The 18,745-nt window shown below is 36.4% G+C and overlaps 1 protein-coding gene and 1 pseudogene across 1 annotated transcript; both read right to left on the bottom strand.

Moving 5' to 3' along the window:
- Positions 1 to 6,549: 6,549 nt before the first annotated feature.
- LOC124095705 (trace amine-associated receptor 6-like) lies at positions 6,550 to 9,256 on the bottom strand (annotated as a pseudogene).
- Positions 9,257 to 16,838: 7,582 nt separating this feature from the next.
- Taar8 (trace amine associated receptor 8) lies at positions 16,839 to 17,879 on the bottom strand. The gene has a single exon (XM_046448544.1). It carries the CDS (start codon positions 17,877 to 17,879, stop codon positions 16,839 to 16,841), a length of 1,041 nt encoding a protein of 346 aa, XP_046304500.1.
- Positions 17,880 to 18,745: the final 866 nt, after the last annotated feature.

Below are 18,745 nucleotides of genomic sequence, written 5' to 3'. Positions count from 1 at the left end.
GGGTTCATGTTAGGCTTTAATAAGATTTTTCTGGCAAATGATTCTTGGAAATTTTTAAATTGTCTTTTTAATATTAATGTATAACTTATATTAGAAAATTTCTTACTTTTAAAATGTGTTCTAGAAAATTTGAAATATTGGGGCTGGGATTGTGGCTCAGTGGTAGAGTGCTTGCCTACATGGGCAAGACCTGGGTTCGATCCTCAGCACCACATAAAAATAAATAAAAGTTTCTTATTTGCCAGAACTTGCACTATTTTTTAAAAAAAAATTTGAAATAATTTTAATTTTTAACATACATGAACACGCACATTCCCTTTAATTTGAAATTAACACAAAATTTTATTATTATTTTTTTTTATTTTTTTATTGTTGGTTGTTCAAAACATTACATAGTTCTTGATATATCATATTTCACACTTTGATTCAAGTGGGTTATGAAATCCCATTTTTACCCCGTATACAAATTGCAGAATCACATCAGTTACACATCCATTGATTTACATATTGTCATACTAGTAAAATTTTATTATTTTAACATTTGCTTTTGTGTAGAAAAAGGAAAGGTAATATGTTTTGGAATATATTTATGGGACTATAAACAGAATGAATATATTTCATACATGTATAAACAACTTGTTTCTTTTTCTATTGAGCAGTGAATTGTACTACTTTATAGACTTTATTTTGGAATTTTAAGTGTTTTATTTATAGGTTTTTAAAGGATGTACAACATGATGCTTTTATGTACATTTCCAAAGTAGAATGATTCTTGTACATAATAATTTAACATATACATTTCCTTTGCTAGTTATAGTTTTCTTGTGATCAGAATATCAAAATATATCATTTTTATTTTTACTAATATTAATGCTTTGCCCAATGCTGCAAATGTTTTCTTAAGATTTTATTGGCCATTAATTCTGTAGATGATATTTTAGATCTTCATACATTTCAATGCTACACAGATTTCTAAAGCAAATTATATTAAATAATTGGAGATAATGTTGATGAATATTTCCAAGTAAAGGAAAAGTTTTCTGGATATCATAATCTTTTGAATTAATGCTCTCTGTTAACTAAAGAAATAGCAATCAGATGTCAGCATTCTAATTTAAATCTGCCTCATTTACCTATAGGCTTCCTGGGTTGGTCAGTTCATTCTCCAGAATTCCAACAGAATAAGTTTTAATATATGGCCAATTTCCCAGATTCCCAGGCCTAATCTATTGTTTCCTTATAGATCATAAACACTGAAACCATTTCTCACTCTCAATCCCTTGGATTGAGATCTACTCACTGGTTTGGGCCTCCTGACTAGGACCTGGCATTTGTGACTTTGCCTTTTTCCCCAAGTCCCACAAAGCTCAGGCTGAGCTCTGACTCATTTTGTGTCCCCCCAATTCTTTCTTCCTTATCTGAAGCTGAGCATCCCTTTTATCCTTTTCCAGACTTGGATCCTGCATACCTGTCTCCTGGGCCTTCCATGTGGAAGCCATACAGAGAAGATTTGCCTTTCAGAGTCTCAAAAACTCCTGACCACAAGATTCGTGACTAGAAAACACTCAAGAAGGTTGTTGAAAACAGAACTGGGCAAAGGGAAAGGGTGAGTCTAGAAAACCTAGTGGCAATAATAGAATTCAGGAGTTCCCATTTCTAATATTCCTCATGTCTGGACCATTGGAAAAATCTGTCCCTCTGACTGCTGTCTTGTGTCAGCTCACATTCCCTAACGTGCACACAGTCTGTATGGAGCCATGTCAGTGTGGTTCAGGCCCCTGGTAACAGCTGTCAGGGCTCATACTCTGTCTTATACTCTTGCTCTTCTTGCTTCCGTGCACACTGGCTTGATCTCCAACTGCCAGCAATGAAACGTTTTCCCCAAGGTCTTGCTTTTACATCTAGATCTGCAGAGTTGATAGCTCTTGGCAGTGGCTCTTATCCAATGAATGACAGGAGTTGGTGTATAAATTCTCTAGCTCTGTTACCAAGTAGAAGGGATGACTCCAAGGTCTGTGCCTTTCACTGGTTGCCCCTTTCCCCTGTAGGAGTGTTGCAGGAATCAGGTAAGTAGCGGCAAAGTGTGCTCAAAGAGTGGGAGAAACCAAACTTTATTTTACACCAGCAGGCCCAGAGGAGATCAGCTCCAGATTCTGAGCGCCCCTTACCAGTTTTTCACAACATTTATAGGCTATCTAGTGTCATAAATTTTCTAGTCTAAAACGACACATGGTTGACAAGGTTTCAAAAGTGATTTATGATTGTGTGTAACGTTTTCAGGCAGGAAGCATGCTTACCTAAGCAGAGTTTGATAAATGAGACTTGCTCCTCTAGCCAAGGCTTTTGGCCTGGAGCCTTCACAGGGTATTTACACTTCAAAGGAAAGTGGTTAGCTCCTAGGGAAAGTCCTGGCCAATCTAAAAGGTAGGAGTGAATGGTGCTAATTAGGTTCCCGGAAACCAGGGGGCTGGAAAGGTGAGGGAAGGGGAACTCTCCCTTTCCCAGGCATTAATTTTCATGGATAGTGTCCTTAGTTTATTTTGTATCCAGTCCTGGGTTAGTTACCCATTACCAGAGGAATTGCTCTCCCTTCAGCCAGAGGTATCTTGCCCTGGCTGCTTCATCGGCTTCTCACTCTCTTACATCTGTGCTAATCTTTCCTTCACTTTCTCAATGAGCTTCATTCACTGGAATTTTTGTCTTTGGGTAGCCTTCTGGGGGACCCCTCGTAACTCAATTAACCTCCTTCCCTTGTGGCTGATTACCTATATATCAGTAAAATTTTTGAATAGATAAAAGTTTATCCATAATATTTTATTTTACTTCGGCAACTTTTGGCATGAGATGTTAACATGTAAACAAATAAAGATAACAGATATTTGATTATTATAATAAGTACATAGACTAAGGGGAAGAGCAACATAACAGAGCACCTCATTTTATCCAAGAATGTATGGGAAAGTTTACTGAAGAGGTACTCGTTAGGGTTGGGTCAATGGGTTGAGGAGATTGAAGGTAAAAGAGGGAAAGGATATTTAGAAAGAAGTGCATGCTGAGTCTTGGAGATGAGGAGGTGTAAGGGATCCTCAGGATTGACAAGAGAGGTTGAGTTGCTGCTGCATGGGAATCATGTTCCAAACAGCATGAGATAAAGGAGAAATGTACATGGGGCTGATTGATCACATGTATATGTCTTGCAGCAGAGGTCATGTGTAGAGGGGAGAGGAAAAAAATACACGGGAACAGGTATAAATGTGAACTACTACACACTCAGATTTGTTATAAATATTTATTTTTCTGCAGTCACTTAAATTTGCTTACAGGTTTGCTTTTTATGAAGTTCAAGAGATGAATCTTGATAAATCAAGAGTTTACTCCTTTTCTCCTTTTCAGGGTAAAATCCAGGTTCCTGTGTACTTGGATCCCACCATCCAAATAGTAGCTATAGATTTTTATTTGTGATCTGTCTTGTGGAATGCATTTCTAACTCCAAAAAGCAGAATGAGCAGAATGCTCCCTCCAAGAAAGGGAAGTGCTTCCTCCAGTCTTATCAAGGCAAAATCTTCTTTTTCAATGCAACTGCCCTGAAAAATGTATCTGTACCCTGGGGCTAATGCTGAGATGCTGCACTCAGTCCTCTTTTTGTTTCTAGGAAAACATTGTCTTGAAAGAGAATTCAAGTCAAGAACTGGAACGTTAAAAATAGTCTCCTTTTCTTTCCAAGTTCTTTTCTGGGAGTCAATGTCTCTAAACACTCCACTTTGCTCTTGTTTGTTTGTTTTTAAATTTTCCTTTCTTAATTGTTCCACTTTTTTCATGTAATGAAAAACTATAGAGAATTTTTCCAACACCTCCTTCACCGTCCCTTGACATTTTTTAAACCAGTAGTGACTCTTGATAAGCCACTTCCACTCTCAACCAATGCTCTCACAGGGTCATGCTCATAACACTATGTCAGGACTTCACTCAGAGTGTAATTCATATATTTGCAGCCAGAGGCACCTGAGAAAACTCCAGAATGCCTCCCATATCTAATCAAGATGACTCAGGTTACATCCCAGGTCTCCCTGCTAATAGAAACTGGCACACTAAAGATCACTTCTACCTTCTACAGAAATTCTTCCCATCCACTCATCCCTCACTGAACTCTCAAAGTTCTGAGACTGATCATATTATACTATGTGTGTATACAAGTATGTCACAATGAATTCCACCTTTATGTATAATTATAATGTACTATTACAAACTCTTTGGGACTTCATTTTACCATATTAACAAATTATTGAATTACTTATTACTATGATAACTATCTACAGGTTTCTGGAGGAATGGATTTTGTGAATTATTCTTATAGTTTCAATAACTTCTAACTACAGCACATAATTAATGTTTAGTGCAAGGAGAGTTAGAAAATCTTAAAGATCTGCTCAAAACATGAAAAAAACTTTAATAACTTTACATTGTAATTCTCAAGATACATTAATCACTTTAAGTTGTAGTTCCTAACATACGCTAAATCATAGTATCATTAGGTCAATAATAATATGTCACAGATATATTCTCAAAAGATATTTCCCTTAAATTAAAACATGCAAACAAACAGACACAGCTAATTTCAATGCTCATATGAGAACTTAGATATGTGAAGTGGCAACTCAAATTTTAATGTTTTTATTTTATCACAAATATTGAAATGATAGAATAAATTTATAAGGTATATTCCCAATCCACTCTATCATATATAAAATTAGACTTTGCAAAAACATATATACATGTATTCATGCCAGATTACTTAAATTCTTTTGTAATCTGCATGAATCTTTTTGTTTTAATTTTTGTTTAATTTTTGCAGAACTTCTTACAGCTTTTTAGTGATTTCATAAAATTCCATTACATAGATAAGGTATAATTTATTTAACTTATCCCATATCAATCTACGGGTTTATTCCCATTAACAGATGAGAGTTATACAATGAACATCTTTGTCATTATGAGGTTGGGGAATCTTCACCTGGTTCTTTTCTTAAATTACTTGCTAGAAACAGAACTGTAGAATTAAGTGATATGCATGCTTTAAATTTTTGAACAATTTTTTTGATACCCCTTCCAGAAATGGGATACTGAATCATGTGCTTCTGAGATGAATATAAATAGGCTCAACTTAGAAACATGCTCAATTCCCCACACTCTCATTCCTATCACATATTACTAATTCTTCTAAAATTTATTAACTTGATATATAAAACTATTATATTTAGTAGCCTTTTTTGATTATTTGCAAATTTTGCATTTTAATGTATTCGCTAGTCCTTTTTATTTTTTTATTTACAGTAGTGCCTATTCATTTGTCTAGGAAAGTGTTGGTCTCTGTCTTATTGTTTTATAATAATCATCATCATTAGACATTCTTTTTCATTAGTCATTCTTTTTCATTACATATTCTGTCCATAGTTTTTTCAAGCTTCTCTCTCCTTTTTAAAATTTACCTTTTTTACTTTTGAAGTTCAAAATTTGAGTACATGAATCTATTTGGGTTTTCTGTTATGATTCTGACAACAAGAAATTATAAGAGTAATGTTTGCTCCTAATTTTTTATTATCTAGAAGAGAATTAGTTTGATTTCATAAGGGATATGAGGTAAGGTACTTAATAATATTTTTTTTGCAAAAAAAAAATGCCCTATAGCCATTTCTTTTTGCGTGTGTGTGTGTGTGTGTGTGTGTGGTACTGGGGATTGAACCCAGAACCCAGGCCTTGTGCATGCAAGGCAAGCACTCTACCAATGGAGCTATAACCCTATCCTGCATTATTATTTTTATCTACAACAGTATGCAAACATTGGATAGCATTTATAGAAAACCTAAAGAAAATTGACCTACATTACTACTAGGAGATATAATATAAGACCTTATAGAACAAGGAAAACAACCTAATCTAAGACAATCACTCTGCAATAGCGATTGCAGAAGTTGTACCATTTGCTCATGGTTATTCCCGCATTTGTAAAAAAAAAAAAAAAAAAAAAAAACCTCCCCAAATACAAAATATGATTCCATTCTGAGCCTGAAATGGTTGCTGTATATAACTCAGAGTCCTAATAGGAGCAGAAGAAAGACTGGACCCCTTCAAAAAACCCTCAAATTTCTAAAAATTAAAACCAAGTACATACAGGGTAGAGGAAGACACAGGTTCAGAATGTTGACAGGGAAGAAGGAATGGAACCTTTGGAAGGCACAGAACTGAAGCACGAATGGAAGGCCTTCAAGGGGAAAATAATCAATCACAGAGCAAAGCAAGGAACTGGGCAGGTTTGAGGAATCTGGGAAATATACATCTTGTGTCAATTATCATTTAGTAAATAATGTTTCTCTCAAATGCTTCAGGATGTTTATTTCACCAAGAAGCTACTAGCATGAAGGTTATGCTGTAGAATTGAGGTGACATTTCCCTTCTTCAATTTAATGTATCATATGCGTTTCCTGTGTAACTGTCATAATGACTGGGAAATTCTCATGATGTCAATGAATTCCTCTATCAAAGTTAGCTGATTTAGAAAAATAAATGTATGGTTGATGAACTATCTCTTAGTACCTGGCTGGTCATAGTAAGTTTTATTGCTCTCTTAAACCAAGGGTATTATAAAGTATTTAGAAAAGAGTTACCATAACTAAACCAGCAAAATACCTCATAAACATAGGAAAGACTTATAAAATCAGCAAAGAATCAATGAATTGAATACAGATACCATGAGATGACAAAGGCTACCCGGCTGCTTTTCTTTCTCTCCTGGCCACTCTGGTTTTGTAACTCTTTGAGGATGACTCTGATTTGCTAATATTTTTAACTCTTTTAGCCTGTTTTTCTGGCCACGTAAAAAATATTACTATACAAAATTATTAAAATAGAAGTAGGAGTGAAAAGTAACAGAAAATCTGCCAAAATCCAAATTTGATTTATAATAGGCTGACAACCTACTATGAAGTTGAGGGCACTGGAAAATCACTCCACTCCATCATCACTGACACCTGTGTAGAACACAGCACTTCTGGACACCAGGCGCAGGGTCCAGGAGATGCCAATGCAAATTCCCAACACAGACACTATGGATTTGATAGGATAGACCAAAGAGTGAATAACAGAGCACTGTACCTGTCAATGAAGATGAAACATAGGTGGAAGAGAGAAGAGCAAAATTTCACATCACAGAAAGTGTGAAAACTGCAGAAATTTCTCCCAAACTATCTGAAGGATGAGATGCAGTCTGGCTCGTTCTACCAAAGTAGATCTGGATGGTCTTTGCAGGTTCCATCTCCTACAAAATGACCATGGCTTTCACAATTGAAGAAGGAATGTTGACCACTTCCTAAACTTATGATGTGCCCAATACTGACTGCCAGGAGCCATCCATGAACTGTGCATGAACCAGATCAAAGCCATCAGGCAGGAAAGCCTGGTATCAGAAACTCCCAGCGCAATCCTGCTGGTTTGGGAATTCTGGGTTCATGCGGCTTCCTACCTAGCTCCATTGAAAGTTTAGCACAGCTCCTCAGCTAATTTATTGATTGGGTTGTTTGTTTGTTTTTTGAGCTCTTTTTATCTCCTGGAGATTAGTGCTCTATCTGACCTGCCAGGTATAGCACAGCATCAGAGATGGGGTGACCTGTTGGAGCCATACAGCTTCTCAGAGATGGATGTGTCAAAAATTTGCTCCCCAAATGTAGGCGCTCTCTTCACCTCATTGATTGTTTCTTTTGATGAGAAGAAGCTTTTTAGTTTGAATCCATCTCATTTAGTGATTCTTGATTTTATTTCTTGTACTTTAGGAGTCTTGTTAAGAAAGTTGGGGCCTAATCCAATGTGATGAAAGTTTGGGCCTACTTTTTCTTTCTATTGGGCTCAGGGTCTCTGATCTAATTTCTAGGTCCTTGAGCCACTTTGAGTTGGGTTTCGTGCATGGTGAGAGATAGGTTTTTTGTTTTTTTTTTCATTCTGCTGCATATGGATTTCCAGTTCTCCCAGCACCATTTGTTGAAGAGGCTATCTTTTCTGCAATGTATATTTTTTGACACCTTTGTCTAGTATGAGATAACTGTGTTTATGTGGTTTTGTCTCTGTGTCTTCAGTTCTGTACCATTGGTCTACATGTCTATTTTGGTGCCAATACCATTCAGTTTTTGTTCTCTCAAGTGAATGCTGATCCATAACGGGGTGGGAGGCACATGGGGAAAATAGAGGAACTCTGATGGGGCAAAGGGGAGGGAGAGGTTGGGAGGGGTATGGGGGTAGGAAAATTATGGAATGAGATGGACATCATTACCCTAGGTATATGTGTGACTGCACATATGGTGCGATGCTACGTCATGTACTACCATAGAAGTATAAAATTGTGCTGCAATTGTGTACAATGAATCAAAATGCATTCTGCTGTCATATATACCTAATTTTTAAAAAAAGGTGCAGCACAGCATCAGAGATGCGGTGACCTGCTGGAGCCATACACCCTTTCAGAGATGGGTGTGGCTTGCCAAAATGCCAACCAACCTGTTTATTGCAAGACCCCTGCCACACAGAGAAGCAAGCACCAAAACAAGATTACCCAAACTCCTGCTGCTGAAACTTTTGATGAACTCTCCCTTAAATAAAGAACCAGAGGCACTTTTTAGTTGTTCAGTTTCAGCTCCTATCAGGACTAGAAGACCTATCAGGCACTCCTTTTTAATTAAATTTCTGTCTCTGTCTCTTATTTCTTACTAATTATTTCAGACTTTTTATTTCTCAAGCAGCTCATACCTCCTGAGCAGGAATCTACCCTGGTGGGGTACTGGCCTCCTCGCAATACAGCACATCCCCTCCAGGCCTTGGAAGGGCTATGAATCTGGTGATCTCTTTTGCAAAAGCTACAGAGCACCTATTTGTTACCAATTTCACAGTTTCCTGGTTTGGTTATTTTAGACTTGAGAATCAATGTATTATAATTGGTTTTTTCTCTATCTCTGGGAGAAATCTAGATGTTCTTAATTCTACTTCTCAAGAGATTTTGCTCTATCAAACTTTTCTTCCCAGTATTATCTCCATCTTTTCATCCCTTCATCTCCCCTTAGTCTCCTCCTGATTTTGTCTGTACAGGAAATTAGAAACACTCTGTAGTTCTTGTTCAAACTCTGCCTCATCACAGTTACTTGATATTTCTGAGTTCAATATGACTGCAGAAGGCCCAATTGACATTTCACACCAATTTTCTTGGAATCTTGGTCATAGTTCTTATCTTGTGGTTGCTACTCAGTCCATTGTACAGGTAATGTGCTGCTTAAAGTGTGGTAGGAATTCCAAAAAGCTGCATAGGAAATTCCTATAAGTCACAATGCACAATTCACATGTGCAAAGCAGGTGACTTTTATACACACACACACACACACACACACGGGATTGAACCCAGGTCTACTTTATCACTGAGCTACATTCCCAGACTTTTTTAATATTTTATTTTGTGATAGGGTCTTGCAAAGTTGCTTAGGGCCTCACTACGTTGCTGAGGTTGGCCTCAAACTTGGGGATCCTCCTGCCTCAGACTCCCAAGTCACTCAGATTAGAGAGAGGTCTGCACCACCTCACCCAGCAGATGACTTTATCTTTAATGCCACCATCATGATAGCAGTAGCAAGCAGCTTTTGAATAACTCCTATGTCTAGGTGGTCTACATGCCTTTCATCTATGTTGAAAAAACTGTCAGTGAAGTAGATCCTCAGATATTGGTTCTGCATTACTCATCCAACTTTAAATATTTGGGGATCATGGTGTACTACTTTAGACCTTTTTATTATGACCTATAAGACTTAAACTGTTTTCTGTATTTTCAAAACACAAAATTATTCTCTGGATATTTTCTATTTACCAGTTTTTGTTCACTAATCCTCTTTTACAGTTTTTAATCTGCTCTTAAGCAATAATTAAACTTTTTATTTCAGTATTTTCCATTTTGCTCCTTATATGTTTCAGTTTTCTGTTGAAATTTCTTTTTTAAGATCCAAGTCTCTTAGGCCCAACATCCAGGTCCTCGATGGGTCTTTCTTTCCACTTAGTGTTCAGTTAGTCCTAGCTCATGGAATGTCTTGTTATTTTCATTGAGTACTGCTGATTAGGTATGAAAACTGCAGAGAATATGAATAATGTTGTTTTGTTTTCTTCCAGGGAGGATTTAGATTTCTTCAGCCTGGCAGAGTATAACCAGAGCAGGTATTTGATGTGTCCAGTTTAAATTTCAGAACTAGTGAAAGCTAATATTTTATGATTTTCCCTTAGTCAGAGGTCTCCCTTGAAATATTGGGGTATTTACTTTGGTCTTATTCTGTGGCAAACCCAAACTCCAATTTTTGCCTGACCAGCTATGTAAGAGTGCCAAAGCTCTACTTAACTTCATAGCAATTATGTTCTTCTTTGTCACTGCCTTTAACCAGGGAACACTGTTGAATCTAGAAAAATCCTTAAGGGCAAAAGCAACACAGTATGCTTGTCTCTCTTCTCTGCTATTCTTATTTCTCCTGGGTCATGGCATCTCAAACACTGGCTTCTTTAATTCCTAAAATACAATTTCCACAATCTCCCTCCAATAGTTGCTTAAAATCAGTGACAACCTTAGGTCACCATTTCTGCTCAGTCTCTTTGTGTCACAGAAGGAAGATGTGGCTATGAATATGAGTCTTTGCAGAAGGTGCACCTCATCTCCATGAGTGTTCTAAGTCTCTGTTCCCCATCTTCTCACTTCATTGTACCTGGTAACATATGCTCCTCAGAATAAGGTCAGAGAAGGAATGTGGGGTACGGGTATAAGTCATCTGAGGTAATGACACATTTCCTTTATATTGTAGAATTTTTATAAATGACTACAATATCTTTAACCTTCCCTTCAGCTCAACAAAATTTAAAACAGCATTCCTCTTGACTCAAGGCCCCAAACATTTAGAAAAAATAAAATTCTAAATACTTCCTCAGCCCCTTTCAGATGTAAAACTCTATGAAACCTTTTTGACAGTTTTACAAACCAGGAATATCTTTTCTGAGCACCTGGAAGCCATTGATGGTAATATAAACATCAAGGAAGACAGCATCTCTATCTCCCAGTCTCTGTGTAAGGTAGGGAAGGAGCTTAACTTCAGAAAGTGCCTCACTCCAAGTTGAAAAGCTACTTCCTGTTGTCAAGATAGGAGAAAATTTACTTTCCTTTTGGTAAGGCCAATCAGCAAACAGAGGTGGCCACAACCTCCTCACCCTTAGTTCTCAAAAACTCTCCAGCCCTAGTTTTTGTGATGTTGAGTTTATTAGACTAGAGTTCTGGCCTTTCTGCCCTACTGCAGTAGTCTTGGATGAAGTATTCTTTGTCCGGTGAAAGTTTTTGCTTTGACATAATAAAAACATACTACAGTGTTCGTCAGTTGACAATTGTATGCAACAAACACCAATTCTTAAGTTCATTTAACATTAAGCATTTGTTTCTTACACATTTAGCTAAGACTGAGCCAGATAAACACTAAGCTCCAGCAACTTAGGAGAAGGGGGCTTTTTCAGTGCTATAGTGTGTTTCCTGTATCTCTCATCCTCCTCAGATCTGAGAGAAACCAGAGCATGTGCTAGTGGTGAAGGCAGAGTTCAATAAAGCAAACAAAAAGAGTAAGGCCTCATAAGACCTGGGCTCAGAACCTGCACACTATTGTTCTCACTCTTTCACTTGGGAAGCTGCAGAGTTATATGACAAAGGGCGTATTATAGTTACGGGTGAATAATCCCAAAATTAAAGCAACTACAAAGTATTAAGGATTGTGTCCTTTCCTATAGTATGCCATAGAAGAATAGGAAGCAATGAATGTTTCCCACCTTGCTTGTCACCTGCAGAAAAGACCTCACAGTGCCGGATCCTGCCTGCACATTGGGCAATATCAGAAGCCATTCAGTACAGCTGATTGTGGCCTGAGTCTTCTTGCTAAGAGCAGTGGCCAAGTCTGACTGCCCTGAGTAGTGAGTGAATCAGTATCTCCTGGTTATATGGAAACCATTTTCAGCACATTATTGGTTGAGAAATTCTGCCTTATATATCTAACAGCCTGATGACCCATCAGATTTGGACCAACATTTTCAATAAGTTTTATATTTTCTCAACCCATGTCTCTAATCAGCCTTGATATGATGTATTACCACCCTCAAAATGATGCTATTATTTGCTGCATCTTTATGGCATACTCAGAGAGACATTGCTAGAATTGTTCAGATCTCTCTTCAGGAAAGCGGTCTGAACTGTTTAGTCATCCTAGTTTAAATCACATTGATCTGGAACATTGATAATATATTCTTTAGGGCATTTGAGCAAGTGGTACCTAGCACATAGGAGGCTTGGTAAGATGTGTGCTTACTAGAATTTTGGAGATAGGCCATTTGAAGATTCAGGGGCCATCAATAAAGTTGATAAAGAAGACCCATTCAAATTAAAGGACAAATTATAGCATCTTGTATATCTCCTCCAGCAAAGAAGGAAACATAATGCCTAGTAGAACTCTATAGGATCTGGAAGCAGCAGATTCCATGCTTTGGAATACCACTCTGGGCAGGGGATGTATCTCAGTATCTAGAGTGCTTGCCTAATATGAATAAGGCTCTGGGATAATTCCCTAGAACTGGGGGGGGGAAAAAAAGAATACCACTTTATTCCATACAGTGGGTAACAAAATTGTCTGCCAGATTTTTGTGGGGCCTAGAGCAGGGTCTAACTGTACAGTGAGATGGAAATATAGTATAACAGCTATGCAAATTGACAACTCTGTGGTACTAGAGGTGTTAGTTGCAGAAAAAGTTGCAGTATAGATGTTATGGGAGGCTCCACTGGAGAAATGCAATGCACTTACCTGGGGTTCTAGAACAAGGCTAGGCTATTTTCAGTGGCAGATAAAACACTTTTTTTGAAATATGGTTCTTGGTGTGCTACTAACCCCAGGTGGTGATTGAATATTTCACCATATGACATCAAGTGATTGCGTCTGAATGACAAGAATGAATAAGACATTATTACCCTATGTACACATATGATTACTCGACCAGAGTGAATCTACATCATGTCCAACCAGAAGAATGAGAAGTTATATTCAATTCATGTATTATGTATCATAACACATTCTACTGTCATGTATAATTAATTAGAATTTTTTTTAAAAGATTAAAAATTTTTATTTTTAAAAATTTAATTTATTTAGCAAATTAGCAGGTAGTCTCACTGGTGCGAAGGGATATAACACAAGCAAGTTACTCCTGAAAATGTAGGGGAGCTCCTAAGAGAGAGTAAAAAGTAGAAAATGGGCAGATAGAGGACAGCCAAATGGGTTTGGCCTACTTCACAAATTTAACTAGCGTGTATCATTACAGGGACCTTGTATGTTGTTATTGTTGATATGGTCTGTAAAGCTTAGCTTAGTATTGACCTTAGGAAATGATGAAATATTGCCCTATGGCATTAGACTCATGTATACCTGTGGTGTGTGTGTGTGTGTGTGTGTGTGTGTGTGTGTGTTTGAAAAGAATAAAGTATAAATGTCAAGTCCCATGTAATGTCTGGGGGAATCATCTCTGACTTATTTCTGGAAATACTGGTTTTTATAAGTGGTTCACAATGTCAGTAAAGCATTAATTTTTGAAGACAGACACGGGTCTCAACAACTCAGCTCCAAAATATAGTACATGGAATCTCTTCAAAGCTTAACACTTTGTTAAAAATTCCTTTAATTGAACTGGGTGTGTAGTTGCAGTCCTATAATTCCAGAAACTTGGGAGGAGAGGTAGGAGAATTGCAATTTGAAGGGCAGCCTCAATAGCTTAGCAAGACCCTGCCTTGAATAAAAAATAAAAAAAAGGGCTGCAGATGTAATAGGTGGTAAAGAGCCACCAGGTTCAATCCACAGTACTGCAAATAATAATGATAATAATAAATAATTATTTTACTTAATATCAACAATAAGAAAAACAAAATGCTAATTCTAAAAACCAACATAGAAAGAATGGAATATAGGCAGTTTAAACAAATATCATTTCATTTATGTAGATATATTATCATTAATCTGTTTATTTGTATTTCTGCTATCTCTCATGGAGATGTAATTATTAATTTGACATGAAGAATTTACCTTTGAATTCATTTCATTGAATCAGACAAGACACTCTTTCAACAGAACCCTACAGTTTCTCCTTAGCTCTGATTTCTAATTATAAAAGAATATATTTTCCAACATTGTGTACAATACTCAAATTGTCTGTTTGCCTAACAGAATTATGGGATTTCTGAAAATCAATCTTAACAAAGGTATGTTTTGAAAGTTCCTCGAATAAAACAATCTATAAAAGTCTTATCTCAGAATATTTATAAGACATGAAACAATATCATAGAAGTGAAATAAAGAATAAAGTAGTAGAGTTTTTTTTTTTTACATGTAAAAGGACTAATAGATCCTTATTGGCAGGTGAAAATAAAGAATAACTGATCATTAACTTAATTGAAAAATATCCTTATAAACTTAAAAAGTGCAAGGCAGTGTGTTAGGTACTGAAATAATGAACACAGAGTTTCTGGAAATAAAAAAAATACAATAACATGGTATTTTTAGTCAACCTCAAATTATGATTTATAAAGTACAGAAATGTACCTGTGTATAGGTAAAAATGTTTCAAAATTGTTGCTTATGTACTGCAACATAATTAATTTTTAAATTTAGTATATGGAGAGGGGAGGTAATGAGGAAATGTAGGTCAAATGATGGAAAGAAGAAAAACCATAGTATAAATAAGCCTAGAGATCTACCTTGCAAGAGGAGTCTCATTTATGAAATTCTATTATATTAGGGACTTCTGTTAACATTAGTAGATTTTAGCAGTTCTTTTAACAACAAAGTAGCTATGTGACACAATTTATAACACTTCAGTAACAATGTCACTATGCTTCTAGATCCCATATAATTATGTAATTCACTTCAAATATATACAATAAAATTTATTTTAAAATAAAACATAAAAATAAAGGAAAAAGTACTGTAAGTTATAAATTTTTAGGCATCCAAAGGCATAAAGTCATCATTTAATACTCATGTCAAATAGTTTGATTTTTAAATTAATATTACTAATGAGTCACTGCTTTTTTGAATATAAATGTAAAGCTGAAATGTTATTCTTTAAGATGACCTTTAAATGGGCTGCAGTAAGTCAACAATGAAGAATGAGATATAAGTCAAAATCATGATAACTAAATAAAAACAAGTAAAGTATGTTCACAGGTTGTAAAAACATCATGACTTCATAAGTTTCAGTTAAGCATCTACTAGGTCATCAGTAATAAATAAACTCTGTTGCAGTAATACCAAATCAGGAGTGGTACTAGGAAGCAACAGTGACCAATTTATATTGTTAAATTGTGTATACAAATTTGTTATGACAAATCCCACTCTGATGCATAATTATAATGCACCAAAAAATGATGTTTTGAAACAAACAAACAAAAAACAGTAATGCCCAACCACGTAGCTCTCTCAGAGAACCTACGTGTTAATGATGGGCTATAGTGTATTTTTTGTTTGTTTCTGTTTTTATTTTTCACTATGCTGGGGTTGGCAACCAAGGCCTCACATATGCTAAGCAAATACTCCACCACTGAGCTAAGCCCCCGTCCCTTATGATGTCTTATAACTTGTTCTTGATGGGTTATTCATAGTCCTACCACCAAATAATTGGGAAAGTTATCCTAATCCTGACTGAAACTGAGGCAAACCATAGTAATTATTTGTAACTCCCATAGATCATTTCTAAATTCATAAAAATACACAGAGGTCCACATCATGTACTTGTTGTTATCTTAGTACTACCAAATTGAGAAAACACACATGGACTATTATGGATTAAGTTATTATGGTTTAAGCAAGAGCTTAAATAAATATATCTTTTATCAATCACAACAATCTTGTATTTTTAATAATTGTACATATATGTGAGAGGCACGGCATTTCTATGGCTACACCCCAGTCATAAGGGGATTGCAACAGTTCTGCAGCCCCCCTTTGGCTGAAGCAAACAACTTGGGAATCAAAGCTCACCAAGATTGAGATACCTAGCTCAGTAATTTGTCTCAAGGTCAGATGTTATTTTGAAGAGTCTTGCAGAGTGAAGTTGCTTTCCATCTTCAGCGTGTCCATGGCTGTGCAGTAACTTGATTTGCAGTTGTCAAAGACGTTTAGAGCTCATTTGGGTGAATAAATGAGGTTCAGAAGAGAGGAGTGGGGATGTACTAATAGTGCATTTCATTTTGAGGAAAACAGACAAGGACTTTTGACAAAAAGACTTCCTTTTATAATTAAAACTAACATACTACAGCAATACATGCATACCAATGTTTATATTAGAGCAACTTACAATCACCATATTATGGAATCAAATTAGGTCTCCATCAACAGATGAATGGATAAAGAAAATATAGTATACATGCATAATGAAGTGTCATTAAGCCATATAGTATTAAAAAATTATGTCATTGCTGGGGAAAAGATGAAACTAGAGAGCATCCTCTTAAGCTAAATAAGCCAGACTACAGAGTCCTATTTTGATCTCCTACCTAGAAGCTAGAGAGACAAATGGAAAAAAGTATCTCATGAAATGTAAGGGAGACTAGTAGGGTAGAGGAAGAAGGTCAAGGAGAGAGAGAGGAGGAAAGAAAAAGGTGAAATACTAGAGACTGAAACTGATCAAATTATGTTTATTCATGTTGTATATTTAATTTCATCATAAGCACATAATTTTGAAACTAGCTTCCTTCCACTTAATGCTTACACTTTTTCTGAAAATACACTTATGGTTGATGAACTACCCTTTAAAATTTCTCCACTTAAAATAAATTTTACGGCTTTTCTAAACCACGGGTAAAATAATGCATATATTAAAGGGTTCATGGCTGAGTTATAATAAGCACACCAACAGCAAATTTCATAAATGTAGGCAGGGGTGATAAAGCCCATAAAAGCATCAATTAATGTGTCTATTGTGTATGGTAACCATGAGATCAGAAATGCTACCACAGTGACCCCCAGGGTTTTGGCTGCTTTTCTCTCTCTTCTGGCCACTCTGGCTTTGTAACTCTCTGAAGATGATTCTGTTTCACTACTACCCATACTGGTTTCAATTTTTATAGCTTGCTGTTTAGCTACCATAAAAACCTTACTATATAGAATGACCATAACAAGGGTAGGTATAAAGAATAACAGAAAATCAATCAAAACCCAATCTTGATTGACAACAATTTGACAGCCACCTACACAGTTAAGTGCACTTACTAAGTTTTCCATACCATCATCACTGATACCTGTGTAGAACACGGCAGCACTGTACACCAGGGGCAGGATCCAGGAGATGCAGATGCAAATCCCTGACACAGAAACTGAGAACTTGAAGGGATAGACCAGAGGGTCGGTAACAGCAATGTACCTGTCAATGGAGATGAAGCACAGGTGGAAAACAGAAGCATAGCAAAATGCCACATCACAGCAACTGTGAAAGGTACAAAATTTGGCTCCAAAGTACCAGCAGCTCTCCACGGACCTGACCATGCTGAAGGGCATCACAGTCACTCCCACCAAAAAGTCAGCACAGGCCAGAGAGGCGATGAGGAAATTGGTTGGAGAGTGCAGCTGCTTGAAGTGGAGAATGGAAGTCATCACCAGCAGGTTTCCCAGCACAGCCAGCACAGTCCCAAAGCCAAACACTGCATAGAGAATCACCCGGGGCCCTGGAGAGTAGGGAGTTTTAATACAGGACTCATTCAGGTTCTCATAGCAAAGCTGCAAAACTGGTTGGGAAAAGTTGCTTGTCATGTTTTGCAATTTGATGCTTGTGGTATTTCTGCCCTTCTGTGGTAGGAAATATTTATTTTGAGTTCTGAAAATTAAAAAGAATCAAACTGCATATCTGAGCAGCTACCTAGAAATCTTGCCTCAGAGTGTATCATTTTTCCATTTTATTCATGAAGAAAGTTAAATAAATTTTAAAACTCAAAAAGTCATTCTCTCTTTAATCATATAGTTATTTCTGTCTAAACTGCCTAGTTAATCCCAAATCTACTGTGAATTTTCATCAGCCTAGGAATCACAATATGTGAATAATTGAAGAAATTTTGCTACTCAAATACCTGGTTCTTTACACCTGTGAAGTTCTTACTTGCAAAGGATAATTACATATAATGACATATTTGAGAAGTCACCTTTTATTAGGTTTGCATCTCCCAGGATGCTTTAGGAAGTGAGCCAATCAGGTTCACTCATCCTAAATCCCCCCACAAGAAATCCCTACAGTGTAAGGTGTGAATCATGAAAGGAAACTTACTTTTGATGATTCTAATTAATAAGTTCTTCTGTAAAACATGTTTCACTGTGCTCTGCTAATTTCTAGAAGCATTTCTGGTTTTCATAACAAAAAGATTTCTTCAAATTCAACTGCTTAACCAACATAGCTTAACCCAATATTTTACAATATCATTACCTATTATCATTTGTAAGTCTGTCCACATAATTTGCAAAACTCCATGCAAAATAAAAATTAATAAGGGAAAAAACATTTTGAAAAATGCGGAAAAAATTTGTCATGAAAATTTCTGAAGTATAAACCCTTTTTCTTAGATTTATAGCCTCTCTTAACCTGTCAATTTGCTATATGCTGTGTAAAGTCCCATCTCCTTGAGTAC

This window comes from Marmota monax, unplaced genomic scaffold (genome assembly GCF_021218885.2).
Source record: "Marmota monax isolate L192 unplaced genomic scaffold, Marmota_monax_Labrador192_F-V1.1 WCK01_AAM20220418_F8-fsc00030, whole genome shotgun sequence".
NCBI classification, from domain to species: Eukaryota; Metazoa; Chordata; class Mammalia; order Rodentia; family Sciuridae; genus Marmota; species Marmota monax.
This window is presented reverse-complemented; position numbering and strand designations above follow the sequence as displayed.

Bases quoted from the DNA above. Each gene is read 5' to 3' on its own strand.
- Taar8 (XM_046448544.1), bottom strand. From the start codon at position 17,879: ATGACAAGCAACTTTTCCCAACCAGTTTTGCAGCTTTGCTATGAGAAC.